At 43.2% G+C, this 26,266-nt stretch overlaps 2 protein-coding genes across 2 annotated transcripts in view; one reads left to right on the top strand and one right to left on the bottom strand.

Annotated features, from left to right (window-relative positions):
* IGFBP2 (insulin like growth factor binding protein 2) overlaps window positions 1–16,795 on the top strand; it is a 67,545-nt gene extending 50,750 nt beyond the window's left edge. Inside the window, exons 2-4 of the mRNA XM_063118323.1 lie at window positions 5,742–5,950; window positions 11,242–11,382; window positions 13,904–16,795. Coding sequence (XP_062974393.1) covers window positions 5,742–5,950; window positions 11,242–11,382; window positions 13,904–14,071 — 518 coding nt within the window. The 3' untranslated portion in view covers window positions 14,072–16,795. The remainder of the gene's footprint in view (window positions 1–5,741; window positions 5,951–11,241; window positions 11,383–13,903) is intronic.
* Window positions 16,796–20,630: 3,835 nt separating this feature from the next.
* Window positions 20,631–26,003, bottom strand: RPL37A (ribosomal protein L37a). Its single transcript, XM_063118666.1, has 4 exons — window positions 25,923–26,003; window positions 23,386–23,514; window positions 21,921–22,003; window positions 20,631–20,765 (listed from the first exon to the last, which is right to left on the bottom strand). Exons 1-4 carry the CDS (start codon window positions 25,923–25,925, stop codon window positions 20,702–20,704), a joined length of 279 nt encoding a protein of 92 aa, XP_062974736.1. The 5' UTR covers window positions 25,926–26,003; the 3' UTR covers window positions 20,631–20,701.
* Window positions 26,004–26,266: the final 263 nt, after the last annotated feature.

Below are 26,266 nucleotides of genomic sequence, written 5' to 3'. Positions count from 1 at the left end.
TTGTGGCTGCGCCTCACTTGGATGCCTCTGACCCGCCCTGTTTTGCTGACGACACAGCAAAGGAGACACCCCTGAAACTCCCTCTCCTGTAGAGCCTCTTCCTGTTGCCCTGCTTCCACAGAAGACTTCCCTGGTTAAGAAGCGGGGGGCTCTATTAAGGTCAGGTCTCGCAGCTGTGGAAGACAGGTCACATCAGAGGCCACATCAGCATCCTGTATCTCGCCCCCTCCCCGCTTGTAAGCCAGTGGGAGGCCTGGTAGAACTGAATTTTCAGGCACCTGGCTTAACCATGGTTGGGCCTGACTCTACACCTTCCCCTTGTGACTCTGAATCGGTGTCACAGGTTATAGCTCCCCCCAGACTGGGACGAGGTCTCATGTCAGTCTATCTGAAACTCAGAAACAGATATCAATCATTGCTTGTGACCTTAAAAAAAAAAGGCAGACAAAAAAATGCAAAACGAGGTGGGGTGGGGAAAAGTGGGGAGGTAACGCCCTAGAGGGAAATCAGTGTCTGGAAAACAGACATTGGAAAAGTGTGGTGTGGTTTCAGAGTTTATATTATTGAAACGAAATTTAGTTGAAGCCAATATGGCTGAGAAGATAAAATGGACCAAATCAAAGATGGACATGCAGACTCTAAAGGGCAGGGTGGAGTTGCTATTTGACCTTTCTGTGTTTTGTTTCCTTGAAAAAATGTATTACATGTGGCATTTTTTCCTCTTTGGCTTTAGTTTTTTGAATGGAAAGTCAGACTTCTGGCTATACTGGATGCTGTCCTTCCCAAATTATGTTCTAAAATATTCAGTTGTGGGTTCCTGAGGTCAAATTGTATCACTGGAGGCATGGGAACCTCTGTTCCTAACTTTCATGGAACGCATAGCTGTTAACATGTTTATCCTAAGAGTTGGCTGTCTCCTCATACCCTGGATTAGAAATGCAGCAAATGTGCATAGCTTAGAGCTTGGATAGGTGTGTTAGAAGTCATACCCAGTGGTGTGAAATCTTTCTAACTAATCTCTTAATGTGGAAGTCTGGGACTAGTTGTGTTTGCTTGGGGCCACTTTATACATTATAAAATTTGCAGGTAGATTGAAATATAATACTAGGAACATAGGAAGCAGCTTTATACTGAGTCAGACCTTTGGTCCATCTAGCCCAGTATTGTCGACACTGACTGGCAGCGACTCCCCAGGGTTTCAGGCCGGAGTTTTTCCTGCCCTGCCTGGAGATGCCGGAGATTGAACCTGGAACCTTCTGCATGCAAAGCGGATGCTCTACCACTGAGGCACAGCCCCTCCCCAAAGGACACATACCCCTATATATCTGTTTATCTCTCTATGTGTCTCTGTCTTTCTATGTTGCTAGGAAAATGTATTTTCCAGAAGCTACTGCGAGGACTACAGCCATGTTCAGGAGGAAACACGGAGGGCTGGGCTGGGCTGGGCTTTGGGTGGGGCGGGGAGATAAATGCTGAGGATCAAACCTGGGACCTTCTGCATGCAAAGCAGATCTAGTATTGAGCTATGTTTAACCCAGGGTTCGTTGCCATATCTAGGATTTGTTTGGCAGAAATTGAACAAACTGTGGTTTGTTTTCTCAATCTCTGCAATGTTTATTTCCCTCTCTGTATCCCACTCTTGCCTGCTTCCTCATGAGAACGAAGAATAAACTATGCATTCTTTTTCTGAGTTGTTTGTGGTTAAACCATGCTTCGTTAGTGTGGCTGGGTTTCCACATAACTCAGAATTCAGCAAACCTTGGTTTGAATAAACTATGGGTTAGCATTAAGTATGAACCAGATCAATGTCTCTCTCCCTCCTTCCCTCCAAAAAAAGTGTGATTAGGACTCCTCACACTGGGACTTTCTTGGCCAGTACTCACTGTAACCCCCTGAAAAGCTGTTCACGAGAACAGCAAGTGAAGTGGCATGGTAGGGAGCTGCATCTCGAGGGGGTATTGAGGGAAACTGAGCCAGACAACTTACATAATGGAATTCTATAATGTGTGAAGCAGCCCCTTGTGCGTTGATTTCAGTGAGCTGAGCCCTGACGTTCAAAACAGTTTTCAGGACTCAACCATGGTTAAACCGAGATGTTGCTACCATCTTGCTAGGGTTAGAACCAGCAACAACCCTCAATAAATTCTAGTACATAAAGCAGTGTAATACTTGAAGAGTCCCAAAATGTATATACATATTTATTGGCTTATGGCCACAGAGAAGGCAACACACAGCCCTCTGTGTCTGTTTTTGTGCCACCATGTCCATTTTTGTGACTCTCTGTTCACACCAAATTTGCCACTCTGGTGGCATCAGCAAAACCCTCAGCAATTTTGTGAGAAAAGCCTCCAGGGGTCGCACATTTCGTTTGGAAGCAAGATCATGGGGAGCCCTGCTGCCACTGGCAATTTTGGCAGTCATAGCCATTTTGGCACTGGGTGTTGCTATAGCCCCCGGTGTGTTTGGGGTGGGGTGGGGTAACAATGCAGACATTGCCCATTGCTGCATTATGGGATCTTCCTATGACAAGATTTGAGAGCATCTGTGAGGCCCAGGAAGGTTGTTTGCTCAAAGGTGCCCACTTGACTGGGCCAGAGCAGATGTTACAAAAACAGGGATATCTCCTGATGTTTCCCTCTCCGAACACACTGAGCCTTTTGCTGTCCCTCGATTCCTGCAGAAATTCAGCAAACGCTGGTGCAGGAAGTCTGCCACAACAACGCCGCGACGCGTCAGGCTGGGACACTGATTCTGGACTATAAATTGGATGAATGGGGAAGACTGCATCACATCAAACCAGGGGAAGGATGGGGGAAGAATGAGTCCATTGTTCGGCCCCCAATATGTACCTCCAGTTGATGGAAAGAAAGCAAAATGGGCAAGTAGGGCATGCCGCTAAAGCTGGCCTTGCTCGTGCTGAAGAGGGATTGTCAAGCTGCCGTTTCCGTGTGCTTTTGAAGGGCTTGAAAGCACTTCCTGGGGAAAGGCTACAGCCAAAGGAGGCCAGTGGGTGCCCAATTGGATCATCCCCGTGCCAGCAGCAGTCCGAGACAATGAGAGGAACTTGCTAAGCAACCAGCCACCAGAACATACTGTTCACTCTTCTGCTTAGCAATCCCTTCTCTACTCGCACAGCTAAACTGAAAGGACCGGGCAGCCGTGGGAGATAATGGATGGGGAGAGTGGGGTTAATAATGCACCACTTAACTGAAAGGGTTCCCTGGCTCTTGGACCCAGATCTGGCTCTCCTGCTTTTGTATAGGACCACTGAAAGCACCAACAACTAAGCAGCCATGCAACCATGGGTGGATCGGTGGCGGTCTTCTATGGCCGTGCTTGCTGCCATGGTGGCTGTAGTCACCTGGAGAAAGCACCAGGTTGGGGAAGGCTGTTCCACAGTGTCATGAGCTAATGGGAAGGTATCCTCCCATGTCAAAGGCTGCTAAAGATGGCAACAGAACAGGTTAATGGTGCCCTGAGCTCTAGATTGTGAAGCAAGGCAAACCATTCATTTTTCAGTGTGGTCCAGAATTTGAACAAGGAACTTCATGATCTATCTAGGACAGGAAGGAAGCTAACTTGACAAGCTGCCAAGGACTTGTGTGCTTAGAGCACTCTTCAGGCATAGGAGGAGGCTGTGAAGTGCAACCTTTGGGCCCCCTGACTAGTGGATTGGTGAGCTGAATGAGGCTTCTGGATTGGCCAGACCAGACATGAGAACAAAACAAGGAGCCTAGCCCTCTATCACGACCTGATCAACGGAGCCTTTCTAACTGCATGCCAAGCCCCGTCCCAGTCTACAAGTTCCAGCAACAGACGGCAGGCTCTGTGGGATGGAGAACACGTCCTCTTGGTCTGATTGCTGTTATGGCCACCTGTGGCACCGACACAGCCCTCGGGGCCAAAACAGACATTACTTTTAATCCATATCTAGCAGCCATACCTTTCCCCCCACTTCATTTTTACTCTAGAGTAGGCATAGGGGGGCTGATCTGGTCAGGACGCTAGTGTGTGTATGTGGGGGTGTAGTGTGGTCTTTTAATATTGAGATTGGGGGCCCTATTAAGAGTATATTTAAAAAGCTGCTAGACTCAGATTTAAAATAATACCTTGTTTGGCCCTGAGAGAAGTTGTGCTGCTTGTGAAAAACAGTGCAGGACCGGTTAGCAGCACACTGCTTGCTGGATGGTCTTTGCCATTGCCTATATGCAGTAATTGACATTTCCAGTGAGCCAGAAAGACAGTTGAGGATCTTTGCAAGGGCCTTGAGAAGTCTGGGCCTTTTCTGTAGCACAGCAAACCACTGTTGATAGAACGTTTGGCATTCCAGGGCCCACTCCTGCACCAACCATGAGACTGGTGGAGGTCAGATGTCAGCACCAAATTTGTACAGCTGCTTCGCCCTAGAAGTAGCCTGTGCAAAGGCTGATCTGCATTCAGCAACATCCAAACACCTGTGAGCCCAGATTCCATAGACTTTGGTTGCGGTTAACCCTATAAGCCAAGGATGGCGGTGCAATTGCTTTCATTTTTGAGAGTATTAGGCTAAATGTGTGTGCAAATACGACCATGTCAAATTCTAACCTTTTGGGTCAGAACTAGTAGAATGGAAATGTCTCCTGAAAACCTCTCAGGATTGCAACACTAGGTAGCCAATCAGGCGTGATCTTGTCACTGGGAATGCAAATATGGGCAATCTAAATCAATGAAGGACATGTTTGCATGAGTGCTGATACCTCTACCTTTTCAAAAAGGTTCATGAAAAATGGTGAGTAGTTTCAGTGCAGCTGGGGAGCTTATGCAAAGTTTGGTTAAATTCATCTGCGTGTTGGATCGTGAAGCTGAAGAGCTCTAGCAGCAAGGATGGGTCACTTTTTTTTGCTTTGCTCAAGTCTGGATTATTTATTACTTTATTTTATATTTGGTTTCTGTTACACAATAATTGAGATAATGAGCTTGATAATAAACAATACAGAGCCTGCTTTGTTTCATTGCATTTTTGGTATTCTTTGCTTGGCATGATTTCTTATCTGGTTGCATTCTCTGCCTTTTTGTTTTAGTTTTATTAATTTCCAAAAGTGTGCCTTCTTGAACCCTTGGGGATAATTTACCTGTCATTTTGTTCCAGTTGCCCTTGTTGAGCACCAGATTCTGTTTTGATACCTCGTGAAAGCCTGCAGGTGATAGGTCAGGAATGAACTTATAGAAGCATAGAATAGTAGAGTTGGAAGGGGCCTATAAGGCCCACTATATCTGACCTGGTGGTAAAGAGAAAGACAAAATGGATAAACAAGGAACTGTGTGCTGCTAAAAGGCCAGGCACGTTGCCTTTTTGAGATACTTTTCTTTCTCTTTGTAGTACAAATGGGACATTATGTTCTGCCTGTTTAGCCAAATTGTCTCCTGTGGATTCTGTGTGGATTCTGATTTTAAAATGAATGCATTGTTAAATGCTTAGACAATTTGTTCAATCAAGCATTTAAAGGCTGAAACATATTTCAGGAGGAGAGGGTGCTTGTCTCCTGAAAAAAGAATTACCCCCTTCTCTTGGCCACTCTGCATGGAGTTCTTTCACACCTTGCTTAGCTGGTATGCCACTTACATATTGTTTGGCTGGAGCTCGTATTATAGGAGCCTGTGGGAACTTTTTCCTTCACTCCACAGCTGTGCAAACCAATCGCGTTCTGTAATAAACACTAATAGCTTCCATTTTTCCTTTTACCTCTTTCTTGTCTTTGCAGAAAATGAGGAACAAACTGAAGGATCTATTGCAGAGAACTTTGTGGATGGTGCCACCAGTGTGGTGAATGGAGCTTGTCGGTCAAAGACCTTGAAAAATGGCAGGGACTTTGCCATCATTCGTGAAAAGGCGATTGAGCAGCAAAGACAGATGGGCAAACCTACCAAGCTCTTCCCCACAAATGAACAACAGCGGCCATCATCTCCCAGGGTGAGTTGGTAAAGGATTGTGTGAGGTAAACTACAAGTTTACCTCAACTATCTGTATTGGTTCTTTGTAACACTTCATTATTTTCCAAGAAGTGCTATACATGGCTAAAGATGTTTGGGTATTGCGTCAGGCTTGACTGTTCAGCAGAGCTTTTTCTAAAACTCCATCACACATGCCTCCCCCAGTTTGGTAGCAGCTTGAGGTAATGGACTCTTTAAATAGGAGGAGGTTGAAAGCCTTTCTTTCATCAATTCTTCTTCACTAGATGGGACCTTCAGTACTGAATCCCTTTTCTTTTGGGGGATTCCCTCAGGAAATTGAGTGAATAAATCAATGAAAAGAGCAAAAGTAGGCAGGAGGGGTGTGCACATGTAATCTAGGCCCAGAAGACCCATGCCTGCTTTTCACTCCTGCCTTGACTGAAAGTTATCACAAGGTACTTTATGCTTGCTTGCTATAAGAAGTGTGGCTCTGGTATACATGTGCTCCTTTTCAGTATTGAGGGATCCATGTTTAACATTCCCTCAGCTGCTGAGAAATAGGTTTGGCTTGTAACCCAGGCCAGCTGTTCCAACTTCTATTTTCCTATGTGTTTGTTTGTTTTATTCTACACAACCCTTTCACCTATACAGAATGGTACAAAATGGTGCTGTCCAGAAACAGGTTAACGACATCATCTGCTGTTTGTGAGACTAGGTGTATTGTAAAATGGCTTATCATAGTTATAGCCCCAGTTACCTCAGACTGATAACGGTCTGGGGAGGGAAGGGTTATTCATATATACAACACTGGGTGGACCATTTTGTTTTAATGGCCGGGAAATTACACTAGGACTTCATGATACTCACAAGTCATCCACACGTTTAGTGGCCAAGTCATCCACAATTTTAGGCGTTGTTTTGTTTTCAGTGCCTGCTGAAGACTTTTGTATTTAAATAAACGTTCCCTGATTGACCAGCCATGGTTTCATTGACATAATCTGACTTTAAATATTTTAATTTTGTATTTCGATTATTGTTTTTCTTTCTTTTATTGTTTACCACTCAGGAATCTTGTTAGAGAGCGGTATATAAATAAATAATGACAGAGCCAACATACTGAAACAGAGTTCTGAAGCAGTGGGGAAAGCTTCACTTCTTAAATGTCTGCATCGGTCTGCTGCTAAAAGTACAGGAATATGGCTAATAAAAAGACATGGTGACTGCTGCTGAGTGTGTCTCTATACCAGGCGTGGATGGCAGAAGGTGGATTGCTGTCAACTGAGCAATATCTGGTACACCAGCTAATGCTTGCTGGTTAGTGAGATTCTTGTAGGAAATGATAGGTTAGGCCAAAGTCCATCCTTATCTAGTAGGCACTTAATTTAATGCAGCGTAGCGATGATTTAACTGTTATGAGGTCCTTAAAACATATCTGCCTTGCAAATTTAGCACATTGATGAATAGTGATTCAGGGGAAAAGAATAGAGGCACACTCCGGACAGAGGTGTTTTATATAGTGCTAAAGGTTGCATCAGGACCAGGGAAATAGGAGAGACAGCACAGTGAAACGAGAAAGGAAACTAAACAAAAAAAAAACAGAACAGAAGATGCCTCTTCATGAGGTTGATGGATTTTGGCAGGGCCTTAGGAGTCAGGCAGAGTGGTCAATCAGGTTTATAGTTGGTAAACTCAAGCAAATAACAGGGATAATTCCTAACAAAAGTTGTAATTTTTGAGCCTCTTCCCCACCTGTCAGGTGGAATTGACGACAAAAAGCTGCTCCTAAAGCCCGCTCCTCTTGGATGCCCCCAGGGTGGCTGTGCTGCTGCTATTGCTTACTGTATGGTCCTTTTCCCTTCTCCCACTCTGTGCTGTAAATTGCCACCCTCACAGTAGTCTAGTTGGCTTTGCTGTTCTCCGACTGGCTTGCTTCCAAGCTGAGTCTGAGTGGCTGCAAAGTATTCAGGACGCTTTCTTGGACAGAAACTGCCAGTGGACTGGAGTGTTAGAATTGGTTTTCAATGTTGCTTCAAAGTGGTTGTGGGCTGGCTGTGTGTGTGTGTGTGTGTGTTATAGGGACCTGGCAAGCTAACTGTGTGTGGGTGGCCTTTGTGTTCTTAAAAATCCAGAGAGGAGAATGAGCACGGGTGGCCAGATCAGACAAGACATGTAGCTCTGTTGATAACTTACAGATATTGGGGAGTCTAAGCTACGTAAAAGTCACACACACACAAGCAAACAGAACCATAGCGAAATATCTTTGGGGGTTCTCAAAAGATTCTGAATCTTGCTGATTCTCTAGAACTGGATCTATCATGGGCTTCAATAAGGCTGCATCTTAAAATGTGCTTACTAGGAAGTAATCCCCTTGAATGCAGTGGGACTGTGTACAAGATTGCTCTGTAAGGTTGGCTCCCTACCTCAGCAGTCGCATTTTAAAGCATGTGCCACATGGATTGCAACCAGCATGTTGTGCATTTCCTGGTCCAGGGCCCACTCGTGGGAGCATGGAAACTTGCAGCATGATGACAACGTTTCATGTGCTGGGAAGTTTTGAATACTGCAGCTGAAGCAGTGATGCTTTCTATGAGAAATATTAGGTTATTCTATGAGAAATATTAGGTGAACCGCCCAGAGAGCTTCGGCTATTGGGCGGTATAAAAATGTAATAAATAAAATAAATAAATAAATAATAAATAAATTATCCTGGTTGAAAATACTAACCCTTTTTCAGACAACACGCTAAGCCACGGTGGTTAAGCATTTTGAGCTAAACGTTATAGCTTAGCGTATTGTGTGAACTATTCCTTAGCATGATGGCCACATAGCCACGTTTTAAATACATTCACTAACCATTTACTGCAAAAGGGTTAGCAGCCCTAACCATGGCTTAGTGTGTCATCTGAACAGGCCCATTGATACATTTAGTACATAGTATACTCATAGCTCTGGTTGCACTGCCAGTGGTAATACGATGTTTATACTCTCTCTAGTACTAATACGCAATCAGGGAGTGTACCCAACATCAGTGCCTCCAATTATCACAGATGGTTAATATTGCCTCTGTATAAGTCTTGATCTCCTGCTCTTGAAAATTATGCACAACCACTAAGGGAAGAAAGCTCACTGACACTCTTCCCTAATTACCATTGGTATTTGGACATGGATCTCGGATCTCCTGCCTCCTCCTCCAACAACATGGTTCCATTAAAGCTGGTGAAGATGTTTCAGCTTCTCGACCAAGAAGAGCTGAATTCTACAACCTGTATAATACTTACTCATATTAAGAACATGTTGCATGCGTTTTCTTGTTCTGCAGCATTTATTCTGCTGCTGCTTGCTCTGGGAAGGACTGTAGAGTTATGCATGCTGCATAACTTTCTGACCTTTGAGAACCCCGTTAAGTCTCATCTGCCTTTGATTTCATCATTTGTTGCCCAAACAGTTTCAAGCCTGTTTTTGCTCATGCAGCCTTAAGAGTGAGAACATGATCTTTTGTTATAAAGAAAATAAAAGCTGAGAGTCTCCGGATACTGATGTCTGTGTACCAAATACCAAATTCCTTGCTTGTGTAGCATGACTGCAGAATCCTAGAATACACGGATGCCCTTTTAAACACCACAGGTGTGCCATGGGTGTTATTTTGCCATGGGCACATCCCATGGGCTCATAAGCCCTTATGATCATCCTGGGAAACAGCCTACAGGGTCGTAAGCCTTTAAGCATTTCAGGAGCACATGGGATGAACCTAGGGCAAAGCACCTCCCATGGTGCTCCTGTGAAGTTTAAAAGTTCATTCCATTGGGCCTATTCAGGCCACTAACCCTTTTGCAGTAGATGGTAAGTGGGCATGTTTAAACCATGGTTATGTAGCCATCATGGTTAGAAATGATTCACACAGCACACTAAGCCATGATCAGCTTAAAATGCTTAACCCCTGGTTTAGCATGTTGTCTGAACAAGGCCATTCCCATGCACATCTGTGGGCCGAGTAACTATTTTAGTTCTGACTATGAAGGCATATGAAGACAGACAGAAAAAGAAAACACATCAGTTACTGCTCAGTACAGTGCTTGATCTACAGGAGGGACTTTATCTTGTGACTTACTGTTTTTACTTACATTACTTACTGTTTTTAAAAGGGCAAAAGGAGGCTATGATTTGACTAAAATTGATGGAAGTTGAAGGTTGGGGCTTGTGGATTTCATAAAGTCTCCCCTACATGTTTTAACCATACCCTCAAAGCACTAGCTCAATAGTGATTTTTCATTAGCCTGGTGGGTGAGAATTCTATTTTTTTCTCTAAAACTTTCATTTTAAGGCCATAAATCAAAATTCCCCTAATGATGGCTACTAGGAGGAGGGCCTTCTCCACTGTGGCACGAGCTCCCCAGAGAGGTCCGCCCCGACACCTACACTGTACTCCTTTCGTCGCCAGCTGAAGACCTTTTTATTCTCTCAGTATTTTAACACTTAATTCTAACTTAAATTTAAATTTTACTGTTCTGGCTCTGTATTTTAATCTTATATCAATTTTTACTGCATGGTTTTATACTGATTGTGCTTTTTATACTGTATTTTGTATTTGTGTTTTTAACCTGTTGGTTGTTTTATTATGGTTTTAATTTTTGTGAACCGCCCAGAGAGCTTCAGCTATTGGGTGGTATAAAAATGAAATAAATAAATAAATAAGGTTGAATTAGATCAACTGTAACATTATCAAAGAGGACAATTGCCATGGAAATTATGCATGAAACTAATTTCCTTCCAAAATTACTCTAGGAAAGGGATGGCAGAAAAACCTCCTAAAGCAGTCCTAAATATTTGCAAAGAGCTTTGTACACTTTTCTTCTCATATCCGACCTATCTAGAATAGCATATTCAGAAGATCAATCCATGAATCAAACTTGATGCAAGCCAGAATTTCAAACAATTTCAAGTTGAGGGTAGTCAGCTGTAAATCCCTACATTGTTACAACGCTTGCATCCTTCATTTTAAAAGAAAACAACAACACACATTTAATGACCTTTAGGGGATGTGATTGTAAGTGAAGTAAGCTCTGCCTACACTTTCCTGATGCTTCGAGGGAGGACATGGGGGAAGTGGTTGGGATTTGGGGGGAAAAGCGTTTGGTAAAAAAAAAAGCTATGAGCAAATTTTGCACCCCCTATGCTGCAGAGGGAGTCCTTGAATTTACCCTTCATGGGTCAAAAGATGAAAGCAATTGTCACATCCATTGTTTTGACTGGAGCCCTGATACCCTGATTTCTCTCTCTCACACACACACCTGCTTTCTTGGCTTTTTGCAGACCGCCTGTCAGCTGGAATTGGATCAGGTCTTGGAACGCATCTCAACCATGCGGCTGCCAGATGACCGTGGTCCATTGGAGCATCTTTACGCCCTGAATATCCCAAATTGTGACAAGCAAGGCCTTTACAATCTCAAACAGGCAAGTGGGGAGACTGCTTAGGGGCTCTTTCAGACAAACGTATTTTCAGGGATCAAGAGTGCTGGTCCAGTCAGTTCTAGTCATTGCAGATACACACAGTTGAACATGGATTGGCATAAGTAGCATAGAACTCCTGGCAGATGTGAACAAATGAACTTTGTAGAATCAGGCGTCAGGTTGCATTTAAACAGCATGCCTTGAGCCACTTGCGAGTTTATCTTATATATAAAAAAGCTGGAGATGTATACATTAATTTAAAGAATATCCTTTAAATTTATTTATTTAAAAATTTCTTGGCCACCATTCAGAACCTGAAGCCCTCCTAAGGTAAATTACAACAACAAAATACATAAAACCAGTTGAAATATTAAAAGCAGTAAAAACAAACACAATAAAATAGCAATAAATACATCAATAAAAGCCAACGATAAAACCAGCAGCAATAACAGCAGTCATATCAAGAGAAGGCCACGGTAAACTAAGACGATTTCAAGGCCACCTTAAAAGCCTGCAATAACAGAGCATGGCGGATTTCCGATGGGTGGGAGGGTGTTGTTGCACCATGTCCTGTTTTGTTGGTTGCTGGGCGACAGCTGGTTGGCCACTGTGTGAACAGAGTGCTGGACAAAATGGACACTTGGTCTGATCCCGCATCAGGGCACTTCTTATGTTCACTTCCTTCACTGCAGAGAAGACCCTCTTACATGTCATTCTTGAAAGGTCCTGCTAGCATGGCCAAGTACGCTTTGCTCATCGGCTGCCTTCCCCTTGCAAGCTCTGCCTGAGTGTGCTTCACCTGCCCTGCATCCACACCCAATGGTAAAAGGCATGTGGTAGGCAAAGCCAGCTAGGGCAGCTTCATTGCACTCGGGCTTTCCCCAATGTGGGGAGCCCCACATGCAATAAAGCCAGTTCCTGGCCTATGCGTCAGCTGGATCACCCACCCAAATGAAGGGGCATGGCTCCAACCTAACATCGTTTGGCCTGTGGAAGGCTGTGTCATTTCCCCCCTTCTCCCAAGAATTCGATCGCCCTCTCCTGCTCTAGAAGAAGCTGACAGGGAAATCATGATGGAGAGCTTCCCCTCTCTCCATTGTTCTCCATGTGCCCCAAGGGCCAAACCATTCTTATGCTCTCTAAGCCTGTTCTACACTGACAACTGTTACTCAGAGGACGTTCTTGTCTGCCACTCCCAGACTGTGGAATGGCCTGCTGGGAGAGATTCGTCAACTTAATAGGCTTTTTGAATTCAAGAACGCTATAAAGACTGATCTCTTCCGGCGGGCCTGCCCAGGCAAATTTTAAGATATTTGACTGTTATTTTAAGATTGCATTAGTTTTATATGTTTTAATTAAGTTTTATGTATTTTATGGTATTTATATCCAATATTGTTCCCTGCCGGGATCCAGAGGGAGAGGCGGATAAGAAAACGACGACGACGATGATTCTTCACCTGGAGCATAGGATCATGAAGCCAAGAACTCTTTCTTCTTAGGCAACCTGGTTCCCTCCAGATGTTTTGGACTCCAACTCCCATCAGCCCCAGCCACTGTGGCCAATGGCCAGAGATTATGGGAGTTGTAATCCAAGACATCTAGAGGGCACCAGCCATTCCAGCTGTCCCTAGTTGGGAGCAGCTACCGTTCTCTTGGAAGATGCTGCTGGCATAGCTTCCTTTTCTTAGCAACTCCCCTGCTGGACACGCTGGGTGTGAACATAAGTGTAGGGTGTGGTGTTGCTTTGATGCAGCGGTCCCCTTTTGGGGATGAAAGAGGCAGCCCTGATTCCCTCAAGGTTCTAATTACCTTGGAAGGTCCACACCCCACAGCTGTGGCTAATCCCCCTTAAATGGATTAGTTCCCGTGAGGGATTTAGCGGAGTTGAATGAACCCTGCTCTACACATGGCCTTGCCTTGCACCAAAAGCCTATGTGTTCTTTTATATCAGCCTAAACCTGCAGGCAGGTACATACATACAGTTTGGACCTGTATAGCCATCGCCCTTCATGCTACAAAGGGAAAAAGGAGTTAGCATTGCTGGTGGTCTGGTTCCTTACAGTAGTATTATAGACAAACAGAGATTGTGCTGTCCTGAGTGTAGATGCATGTGGCTGACTGCCTCGCTCACTGCATTTCTATGAGTCTTTCATTTACTGCATGAAGAGTCGGGATGCTAACGGGATTAGTCTATCAGAAAAAGAAAGAATCCCTGCTTAGAAATGAATCCGTTAAAGGCCTTGAAGGCAAATCACTGTCTCTGAGCCTCATTTTCCTCATGCATAAATGGGAATGTCAGTGGTCTACCCCACGGTGCTGTGCTGACCAATGAGGAAGGTACCTGGTGTGAAAAGTGCTGGAACCATAGAATGGCTTGGTGTAGCTTTCACTACCCAGCAGGCACCGTGGCCAAATAACAAAGTCTTCTGAGGCTGGAAAGTCAAGCAATTGTTTGCCATATACTGTTATGTGGAGTCTGTCTAGCCAACTGTATTTTCTTCTTCCTTTCCCTCTCCATGTTTAGTGCAAAATGTCGGTGAATGGCCAGCGAGGGGAATGCTGGTGTGTTAATCCCAACACCGGAAAACCCATCCAGGGAGCCCCCACCATTCGTGGAGATCCTGAATGCCACCTCTACTACACGGAGCATGAGCAGGAGGACCGGGGAGCACAAGGCCCACATGTGCAATAGATGGACCTTTTCCCACTCACTGGCAGGCGGCTAATCTCAGTGCTGGATTTTACATGGGTTTCAATGCATCTTGAGTCTCTCCTTTTTTCTTGTGTTTCTTGTGTTTCTAGCAGATTCTCACTTTTTTGTGTGGGCTACACATGCTGTCTTGGTTGCTTGCCTTTAAAGCATTGGGGAGGAATTGCAAAGGGGCTAGTTAGAGAGGGACTGGTTTCTCAGCCTTTCCCCCACTTTTTTCCACTTTCTTGCCTGAGACCTAACACCTTCCACTGGCCACCTGCAAACCTGCCAGAAGCAAGCAGGGAAGAGAGCTCAGGTAGAGGGAGTTCACCCGCCCTCTTCACCCAGGCCTCTCCAAAGAGCCGAGGTGTTCATGCTCTCACCTGGCTGGACGAGAGAATCTTTGCCCTATTGTCTCCCCATGCCTCACACACCAAAGACTGTAAATACTGCACGTTGCTTGCTACACAGTGCCCTGACAACCTGTCCCTGTTGGTCCTGTTTTGTCATTAGGTGGGTTTTAGGAGAAATGAGGTTTAAGGAAAGAATCAATGTTCAGGACACCTCCAGTAGGAATGCTACGTGCCTTCTTGGGAGGCACAGGGCAGGGTAGGGCTACACCAGACCACCACCTTCTTCTCCCAGAAAGCATTGCACATAAGGTCCACAGAGGTGTAACCACCACCCCTTTCCCCTCACCAATTCATTAAATCCTTAAAACTGTGAACATGACACCTCATTCATGAAGAACTGAATGCCACAAGCCGTTGTGCCAATCAGGCTATTAGGCAGGGCCTTATAATTGTATTCAGCCTCTCTGTAGGTCTAATCCTAAGACACTTCTGATGTGCAGGAATCTTTTCATGCCTATGCTACTCTTTTCCAAATCAGGTATAGTAAGAGTCAAAACCGAGGGAAGGGTCAGATATTGGAAGAACAACCCCAGAATTCTTTTTTCTCCCCCCCCCCCCACTACACAAGAAGCAAAAACCCATTTAAAACCTACACGTGAGCTGCTGCCAAAGTCCTTCCTTCCTGTTGCATGGGACCTAGATGAGCAATGTGTTTTTTTATAAGTACCCTACACTATATATAGTGCTTTGTAAAGCCCCTGAAAAGCAAACAGACGAGATATACACATACATGCACATACACACGTGTATAGATGAATAATATCTGGGAGTTAGGGGGATGTGGTGTTCAATATTCCATTCCCAAGAATGGATTCAGTTTCTCTGGTATTGTTTCGCACTCTTGATTTTGTTTTTATGTGGCTCATGCAAATACTGAAAATTGACTGAGCAGCTGTATTAGACAATGAGATTTTCCTTGTATAAAATATATATATATATATATAATGTATGCCAATGTATATTTTACAGGACAATTGCTAGGTTCATGTACTTAGTGCAATTGTTGGAGGTTGGGTTTTTTTTTTTTTGTAAGAACAACAGTATATATTGGAAGAAAAACCGCAAGCACAGATGTCCTCTTTTTCTGCAGAAATGAGTAAGTGTGCAACTGGAAGATGACTCCATGGTTGTTTCTGTCTGAAGTAGTAGACTCCTTGGTCCTGCCACTTTTGCCACCTTATTTCCATATGTGGAACTGTTTTACTTGTCAGCATTCCCACCTTGGAAGAGAAACCCTTTCAAAAACTATGGAGTAATTAGGAATTGGAGGTATTTTCACGCATCCTCCCACCACACTTTGTGAAAATGAGAGAGATAATTCGTTGCCTGAGGACTTGCTACCTCTGAGACAAATAATATGTAGAGAAATGGCTTGTAAGCGATTAGTTCTTGGTTTGATTTTTTTTTTCAAGGCAGAGATTAATTAGCTGGAAGAAATGGCATGAGATTGAAACACTAGGGCAAAAAACCAGGAGCAGCCATTGGGAGATCTGCTGGAACCAACTATGGCTGTTGGAGTAGGCTAGATAAGGAAAGTAAAGATTTCCTTTGCTTTTATGGGGAGAAGGGTACTTGCACTGTGAGGGCAATAGTGGAAGTAGTTATACTGGGACTAGATCTCAAGTGCATGGGAGAGGTTCTAGTCGTGGACAATGTACACTGTCCATACAGTTAGATCATTTGGATATAAGATGACAGTCTAATTTGCTGCGGTAATTGATGAATGTAATGAGGACCATCTCACTGCCCCTCTGGTGATGCTACGCACTTTCGGTTTTGTGTTTGGCATATCCCATCCCAAGGCTCCTCAAACAAGAACTGGCCTTAACATTGTTGGGATCCTCCCCTCCCCAACAAACACAAATCTGCTCATTTTTATTTACTCTTCATTTCCATTCTGTTTAGCACCCAAGGAGAACACTGGTGTTAGTGCCTTGATGGGGAACGTTGTCTGCCTCTCAAACATATACTTTTAGCTGTAGATTCCTCAAGTACAAACCTAGAACTGGTAGTTGTAAAAGCATTGAAGAAAACACAACACCTCTGTTTCCTTTTGTTGTTTTCCCTCTGGGAGGCATCCAGATTTCATATTACAACACCTAGTAAATTGTAAAGGGGGGGAATGGTGCTATCTGTATTCTGCTGATATCCATCAAAGATGAATTGGGTTGCTTTCCATGTAAACATTGCAAGCATCAGCTCTCAACTGTACTCCTGTTTAGAAATCACAATGCTTTCTTTTCTCTATTTTGTGTCAATTGATAAACTTTGATAAAGTTGGAATAAATTAAATGGGATGCCAAACCAAATATATGTGCTTGACCTCTGGTTTAATGTAACGTGGGTAGCCCAATACAAAAACATCAGAATTGTTCATTTTGGCTCTTTGTCTTGGGTGATGATTAAAAGTGCTGGTCTCATTGGGTACCAATACACATCCCAAGTTGTTGGCTGCACACTAATCTACTCAGAATAGTGGCGTCTACTACTCAGACCAGTTTGTTCATGTGGTTTGATAAATCGAATCCTTGCACTATTTATTTATAATGCATTTCTATGCTGCCCAATAGCCAAAGCTCGCTGGGGGGTTCACAAAAATTAAAACTGCAAAGCCCAACCTAAAGTATAAAACATAATATAAAAGTACAACCAGAATAAAACCAAGCAACAAGGCAGAGATTTAAATTACTGGGAAAATAAAAAGGTCACTTGCTGTTGAAGAGTATAATGTAGGTACCAGGTGAACCTCTGTAGGGAGCTCATTCCACAACCAGGATGCCACAGCAGAGAAGGTCCTACTAATAACCAGCTGCCTCACTTCCTTTGGCAGCAGCTCATGGAGAAAAACCCCTGAAAATCACCTTAGGGTCCAGACAAGTACTTGTGGGAGGAGGCTTCTTTCAGATAACCTTGCCCTAAGCCATTTAGGACTTTGAAAGTTAATACCAGCACTTTGAATTGGGCTTGGGCTTAGACTGGCAGCCAGTGAAGCTGGAAAAGTATCTGTCCAGATAAGCGTGTAGTTGGTATATCATCCTAAGCTAGTAAAAGATGCTCCTTGCCTGTGAGTCCACCTGTTTCTCAAGTGACAGTTCTGGATCCAAGAGCACCCCCAAACTATGAACCTGATCCTTTAGGCTGAGTGCAAACCTCTCCAGAACAGATTGAATATCACCTAGCTGGACAGATGAACCACCCTCTAACTACGTCTTATCTGGATTCTGAGTTTGTTGGCCCTCATCCAGTCCATTACTATACCCAGGCACTGATTCAGAACAGCTACTGCCTCACCTGGGTTTGATGAAAGAGAGAGGTAGAGCTGGGTGTCATCTGCATATTTATGACACCTCAGCCCACATCTCTTGATAATCTCTCCCAAAGGTTTTGTGTAAACATTGAACAGCACCCTGTGGAACCCCATGCCCTAGATGCCATGGCACAGAGCAATAATCCCCAGCACCACCTTCTGAACCCAACTCATCCTATCCAGTATACCATCATCTACTTTATCGAAAGCTGCTGAGAAGCCCTAGAAAATCAGCAGGGTCACACTCCCCCTTTCCCTCTCCTGGCAAAGGTCATCCAAAGGCAGTTTCTGTTCCAAAGCCAGGCCTGAAGCCTGATTGAAATAGATTTAGTCAGTTTCATTCAAGAGTGCCTGGACTTGGCCTGCAAGATGGACTATGGTGACTTACCATTAGAATCTTTCAAAAGCATGTCTTATTTTTAAATACCTTCCCTGCCCCGATGTATTCACTTTGGGGAAACCAGAAACACACTTCCTCTTGTTCATATGGTTCACACGTGCCTTTCAAGTGCTTGGATAGCTAGGGGCAGCCTTGATCGGATGATTTTCCTTTAGAAGAGCAGTATAAGCTTATGTCTGTGTAATCTCTTTATTTACAAACTACAAGATGAATAGAAGCGCTAGCTGATAAGCTACACAAGTCCTGCATCTGTGGAAGAGGAAAAACCGTCTGGCTTCATGCATTTGAAATTGCATCATGAAAGGTCAATAAACAGGCATGGTATTTCTGCTAAAATTTCTTCAGACTTTTTGCAAGCAAAAAAAAAAAGCCCACTCCTTGCAATGTAGTCTGTTCTATACAAACCGTGCTCACCTTGCCACACACCAAAACAGTGAGGGGCCCTAACCTAAACCTTTGGTCCTCTTCAGCATCTTTCCAAGAAGCCCCAGGCACACGACAACATGAGGACAAAAACAATGCTCATGCAGAAAGATGCCATAATTGAAATATGGAATGAAAAGGCAAGAGCCAAGTCTAACTATAACCAGGGAAAATGGAATTGGTGGAACTGCAGCTCCCACATGAGGCCATTTGTAAAATTGAAGCCTGGCTCTCTGAGGAATCCACCCAAGAACATACCTTTGCATTTGTTTTCCAGATTTCTTTCTCTGATGAAAAATTTAGTTGGTGGCCACTCATAGCAATATGGATAAAATCAAATCTCTGCTGTTGATCAGATAATACAGCCAAATTTACTGTAAAAGCCTCCCTGCTCAGCGAAGCCTATGAGGCTAATTTTGTAGTTTACAGACTTTGCTTCTTATGTATGATCTACAAATTGTAAGTATGTACAGCTACAAGCTGTAATTGGTTGCTTAATAAACTTGATTTGGATTGGTTTTCCATACGAACATAACAATCTCAAAACACCTACGAACACCTGGCAGAATTGAATATACTCTGTTCACACACACTATGCAAACATCTTCAGACTATAAAGCATTACCAGTGGAAACAGTGAAGATGATGGAAGTTGTGCCACCATCAGTGCATCTCAAGCATTGAACTATCAAGGGGAAAGTCCATAGGCAGACATACAATTGGACTAGGAGAAATTCAGGCAGCAGAACCTCAGCATGACCCTGCTCAAGGCTCCTTGTGATTTCTCGGCCTCTAAGCAAAAGCTGCTTGCTTTCTCACTTTAGTCTGCAACAATGAGGTTTAGAAGAATTGCTTTCTACTTCCACATATATTACTTTAAAGGTTATGCTTCTTGCAATGGGAGTTGGGCAGCCTTTTGTACTTGAGCAAAATACAACTTTCCCCCAGCCCCAGTGTAATTACCATTGCTACATTGTGCCATTTGAGCGACTCAATAGTTATGAATGCTGCAGGGGTCTCCACAGTACCTTAATTGTATTTGACCAAGACCAGATACACATCATAGTTCACTCGCTGCAAGTGTCATTAGCTGTGCTCTATAGGTGCATCTCCAGGTACAAATTTGTAACTGATTGTGCACTGCCCAAAGGGCTTTGGCTGATGGGCAGTATAAAAATGGAATAAATAAATAAACCTGCAGAGCCTAATTAAGCAGTCTGCAGACCCTTCCCCCCACTTCATTTGGGGACTCTTGAACATGCAGGCACTAACTTCTTCAAGTCATTTCCCCCTTCCCAAACCTGCTTTTTGTTAACTATCTTGCCTGAAAAGATCTCAAAAGCTTGCAGCTTTTTAAAAAAATATTTTGCTTTGCCTCTAATCAAGTTATTACATGAATATGAGTTTTATTAGTACCTCCTTTTCGGAATTTGGTGTAGAGAGAATCCTGAAAAAGATGAAACACAAGAGGGCCAGATACAGTTGCAGATTAAGACTACTTCCTGAAACTCAAACCATCACTACTTTATAAAAGTTACAAGTAGGAGAAAAAACAATTGAGAGAGGGTTCTGGCAGTCCCATTTACATTCAAGCTACTCCACTGGCAGCAGTAACCAGTTACCTCCTAATGAGCCTGCCCCCTCCCCTTTCTCTCAAAAATAGCACATCCATTAATACACTTCAGCTCCATTTAGCATTTTGGGGGAAATCGCTTTTGGTCTTAAAATGTACACATTACATACTATCTATAAGCTAAAACATTAGCATCTAAATACCACTGATTTCAATAGGAGACAAGTGTGCTTAGGGCTCCCATTTAAACCAATACAGCTTAGCAGCACTTAACTCTACATTTATTCATCATACTTTTAAAGTGATGTTATTACTACATTTTATGTCTACATTTTATTTTGTTCAAACTGATTTGGAACTATATATGTACAAGTATGGAGCACTTAAAGAAACCCATTACACACTGCTTAATGGAATTGTTTACACAAAAAACAAGCACTGTGCAGCTTCACAACCACCTTTAATGTACAGAATTGAGATACTGGAAGAACAGTACTGGAACAAAAATATGTTTCTACTGGTCCTTTAACTCCTTCAGTCTTCTAATGGCAGATTTCACTGTCACTGCTGAAGTGGTGCTGGAAGAAACAAAAGCATAACTATTACACCAAAGGAGACAAACACAGTCCTTTTTGTAAGTCCTTTTGAACCATTTTTTAGGTTCAGCTAGGGCTAAACTAGATGATATGTTAAATTATCATCATCACAACTTATATCCCGCCTTTTCCCCAGTACTGGGAGTCAAGGCGGTTTACAAGATTAAAACATGTACAATTAAAACATCAATATAAATTTACAAAAGTTAATAGAATTAAAACTGCAGTAAAATTAAAAACATATTAAAAAAATAAAACCACTAAAAACACAATCCAATATATTAACACAGATCCAGAATAGTTCCAAAAGCCTGCTGAAACAAAGTTTTTGCCTGCCTCCAAAAGTGTAGCACAGAGGGAGCCAGCCGAGCCTCCCTGGGAAGGGAGTTCCAGAGGTTTGGAGCAGCCACCGAGAAGGCCCTCTCCCGCATACCCATCAGGTGTGCCTGGGATGTTGGTGGGACTGACAGGTCTTTTCTTTTTTTTTACTTTAGACAGAACAGCAGGAGGGAGTGGGGGCAGAAGCCCACAGCGCAGAGTTCAACCCTCTGCTTAGGTCCTGATAAAATCCCCCCAGCTGCTATGCATCGTAGTAACAATAGCATGGGGGGGGGGAGAATCCACTGAGACTATAGCAGAGGGGGAAAGGTTTAAACCCCCTCCCCACAGCTGTTGCTTTTAAAGTAAAAGGCACACTGAATGCATACGGTTAATTTATGGTTTAGTTTGGTCCTACTCAATTACCTTACACCGACTCTTTTAAGAAGTACACAGACTTTTGCTGAAAACAATGAACTGCATGTGGATGCAAGTTTTATGGACTGATTTGGATAAGAGCTCTAGTCACAATGTTTGAAAGACTGGGTTTTGAGTGGGAAGAAAACTGAAATAAGGAAGCAGACCCATTTAGAGAGTTGTGATCAGGATACTGATGCTCTATTTAGGGCTAGATTATTTATTCCTATGCATGCAGGGAGAAAATACCAAACTTGAGGTAATCAGTACTCCAGATCATGCCAGAGAATCCAGCTGCCCATCTTAGATGAATGTTTACCTCAGAGCAAGTTTCCACAAAGTATCCGCCATAGACAGAAAAGACACCCCACACCCACTTCTGCATTGTTAATTTCCCCTTACTTGTATGTCCAGGCACCACCAGCCACTGTTTTCATGCAAGAGCCACAGTGCCAGATACCCACTGCTTTCCTCTTCATTTTTGTCTGTAAAAAATAAATATATCTCTCTTACTTACTCATTTAACGTTCACCACACAAATAATCAAAATACATGTCATGATTTCCCCCCAAGATTTCATACAACTAATATGAATTTAAAAATTAAAGTGGTCTTACTGCAGCTTTCTAATACCATACATAAAAGAGCATTAAGTTATCATCATGTATGATCATGTGGTTAACACCCCAGTTTTTGACATGGTAAGCACATATCCAAAGCTGCCCTAAGTCCAGTCCTGTCAGCTATATTAGGTCACACGTAAAGATCACTTAACACTGATCTATACCTTGGGTAACAAAAGGAGGCAGCTATGGTGGCAGGAGGAAAGGAAAATAGAACTGTTGATTGCCACCTCTCATGTAACCATTTTGAACCCCAACCTTCCTTTCATCACTCTTTCTCTAGAAATGATGGCCCACTAATCAACTATTGTGAGTTAGCCCACAATGTAGAAGGTAGAAATTATCGTGCTCATCATGTTTTAAGAAAAGCATATATATTTTCCTCAGCCTGAGCAAAAATATAAAGCACCATGAATACAGTACTTGAGCAGGTTAATTAAGACAAAAAGAGTAATCTAAGAAAATTAACTAAAGGTTTGGTAAAAATGATGTTTTGGACTTAAACTCCTATCACTCAGAGCCATTATAGCCCATGGTGAGGAATGCTGAAAGTTGTAATCCAAAACATCTGGGTGGCACCAGGTTGGGAAAGATTGGTTTAACTGCATTTTTCTAGGACTCCCTCCCTCCAGTACACCTGCAATTGCCTTTTTAATGTGTGTTTACACTTTATATGACTACAACACTTTGGTTTTGAAACGTAACACTAAATGAAGCAAAGAGCTTCATGGACAATTCTAGTGGCACTCTCAACTCACATGCTTGGTAAATAAAACGTTACCAGAGTTAACCTGCTCTATGATAGGTGGTGTGTTGTACAATAGTTCTACTTGTACATATCATAGGCTGTACTTGCAGATAAATTTGTTCTGTTTTAAGGCAAGAGTGAGCAATCTCAGGCAGTCCTGGAACCAATTCCACCTCCCTGCCCACCCTATCCCCACAGACTGTATTAGCAAAGAAACAAAAAACCACTCAGCTGGAAAACAAGCTAAATTTGTCCTTCGTAAGCCTCTGTAGTGGGGTTTGCTGCCAAATTTCAGTAGCAAACTGATTTTTACCCACTTTTAAAAAGGGGAAATGAATAGGATTTTCAACAGTGTGTAATGCTGATGTAGAATCACCCCAATTCCACAGCTTCAAAATCTAAAGTGGGACCTTTCACGCATGAGTAGACCCAAAATGAAAGAGAAAGGGACACCAAGGGGTCATGGGAGGCTTGCAGCAGTGAAAGACATCCTCACCTTGCCACAGAAGGAGCAGGTGTACTTGGCATGCTGGCTAATTTCAATCTTCTTCACCATCTTCCTCAGGGATGCTCCATATCGGGTACCATATTTACCCACGATCCCAACCTTCTTGGTGCGTTTGGCCTGTTACAGTAGGATTACAAAACATGTCATGTTTCACTTCTGACAACGTTATCAGTGCCTGCCTATGCCCACCCTTATTACAACCATAAAGGAGCTAAATACACTGAAAGGGCAAGATTTAACAGCCTGCTTCCATGCATGCTTATTCAGACTTGACCAAGTCCAATGGGATTTGCTCTCAAGTAGAAACAGGATTCCAAGATACAAACTACTCATTTCAAGTGCTCCACTAGGGCCATGACCACCACCACCCTTCCCCACCGTACCCCGAAACACTCAGTTTACTGTTAGCAAAAACTGGATATCCAGAAGAACTAGATTGCCTAAGGACAACAAATGCACAATGCATTCTACTATCACTAGTTTCAATTCATTTGCTTTTTGCCACATTCCCCTATGTGTAAGGGAATTCATTGTATGTCAGAGTTCCTCAGCCAACTAGGCTCTACAAGATTCTCTCTTCTTTACAAAGGTAACCATTGCAGGGAAAGTGTTCTCCAAATCAACCATCGCTCCTTTACTTAATTTAATCTCCCCTTTTATTATTATTTATACAGTGTCACCTATGTCCCTATCTTATAAGTGTTCTGCTCTTTCTCCAAGGAACTCGGGGGATTGGTTCACAATCATTCTGTGAGGTAGGACAACAGCCCTGGACAGAGGCCACCCAGAGCTTTACAGATTCAGGTCTTATCCCCAAGACAGGCTATCCCTAACAGTCAGATGCCCTTGAGTAGGTGTCAACAACCTCCCGATGTTTGAGGTTAGAATTCCCCATAAACCCTGAGCACTGCCCATGATGGCGGGAGTTGATGAGAGCCATAGTCCAAAATATCTGACACTCCTATACACAGGAGCAAGACTTAAGCCCATCAGCACCCCATGCAACTACAGAATCCACCAAAGATAGATAGATATATTTATTTAAAACATTTTTACCGCTCCCTTAAGCTAAAAAAGGATCTCAACGTGGCCTGTCCCTACCCCGTCAGACTTACTATCTAAAAGATACAACACAAGAAGAAAAGGAGACTGGGAGGGAAGGTTGGGGAGGAAGCAATCTCTGAAATGAATACTCATTTATTACATTTGATATTACAAAGTGCTTTGAGTGATTCCCTTCTTACTCCCTCTGTTACTGCCTGCTAGAATAAGTGCTGTCATTCTTTCCTGAGCAACAAGTGCCGCCTTTTCTTCAAGCCAGCAGATGATGTCAGGTAGAAGCCTACAGAACAGCAGGACTTTGACAAGCCAAATGTCATTAAAATGGAGTTACTCTTCAAATATTTAAAGAAAAGACTAATGACTATGAAGTGCATGGCATCTCTTTCGATCCAATTCACATGCTGGTGAGCCCTACAAGCTCTACTGAATGTTCTTTCTGAAGTATCCATGACAGATATTGACACAGGATTTCAAATGCATTTCAAACCTTATGGAAAAACATGTTGGTACGTTGCTCTAATCATTCATAAGGATTATAGTTCTCTCACACTGACTGGGGAACGTTGGGAGTTGTAGAATGTTTTGCTCTCTAAACATGCACAGAATTATGCACTAAGGATTTTGTTTTTTAAAACATATTTTGCTAGGAAAACGTCTGAGAAGGGGGTGTAAGGTAAAGACTGGAGCAACCAACCCAAGGATGGTTAACAAACTCCTTACCTGACTGAGTTCAAGAACAGGCAAAACCATTATCACAGATAACCAGAAAACAATGGATGTATGTGATTGTTATTTTAATATTGTATTGGTTTTATACGCTCTTTTAACTAATTTTATCTATTATATTGTGTTTGGTGTTGTTCCCTGCCTCAATCCAAAGGGAGAGGCTGATAATTAATAAATATATTGTATTATTATTATTATTATTATTATTATTATTATTATTATTATTTTACTACCTTTAAAATACGCTCCTGAAGCTCTGTTCGTCCACCCGTTCAGCCAATGCTTTAAAAAGAACGCATAAAACCTCTCTATCTTTCAATTAGGCAAGGAAAGACTTCTATAGTTTAAATTTGTTAAACCAAAGGGGCGGCGGGCAAAGACTTTCAGATTAGACGCAGTTCCCAAGTCAAGCGAGGCCTCGCGGCCAAGGAGGAACAAAGCCCAGTAGCCTCAAACTCAAGAGTGCTTCTTCTCCCCTTAACAGTATCCACATAGCGCCCATTCTTTCCCCAAGCCGACTCTATCCAATTGTAGGCCCAGCCAGGAGCCTCAGGAGGGCCCAGCCGCCCGGGACTCGCTTCCGTGGCACTCAGCCCGTAATATTTTCAATACACGGCTCACGGAATAACCCTGCCCCCCATATTTCCAGCCCCCGGCAGCGACCGCGTTAATGAGACGAGCGGCGAGCAGGATGGCGGCGGATAAAACTGAATAGAAAGGCAAGGAGCTGCACTCACCATTTTGCTACTCCCGCAGGCCGTAGAAAGAAAGGAGAAAAGGAAGCGCTCCCTGCGCACGCGCACTATCAGCTCCCTTTGCCAGCCGAAACAGGAAGTAAAAGGAAACACACGTGATGCAACCATAGAGATAGGAAAGCGATTGCGGGATAGTGAGCAAGCCAGGAGGGGTTTAGACTCTATGATCAGTCTACCTGGTTGCGTCTACTTTTTTGTTCTTTTTTAGCCTTGAAAAGAATAGCGGTCGTCCTACTGGACACAGCCTCCCAAACAGACGTTACTTTAAATGCGTGTCTAGCAGCTATGCCGTCTTTTCATTTTTATTCTAGGGGCAGGGACCCGAT

The sequence above is a fragment of the Elgaria multicarinata genome, chromosome 2, assembly GCF_023053635.1.
Source record: "Elgaria multicarinata webbii isolate HBS135686 ecotype San Diego chromosome 2, rElgMul1.1.pri, whole genome shotgun sequence".
In the NCBI taxonomy this organism is placed as follows: Eukaryota; Metazoa; Chordata; class Lepidosauria; order Squamata; family Anguidae; genus Elgaria; species Elgaria multicarinata.
Note: the sequence above shows the minus strand (reverse complement) of the source record. Positions and strands in the feature narration are given on the sequence as shown.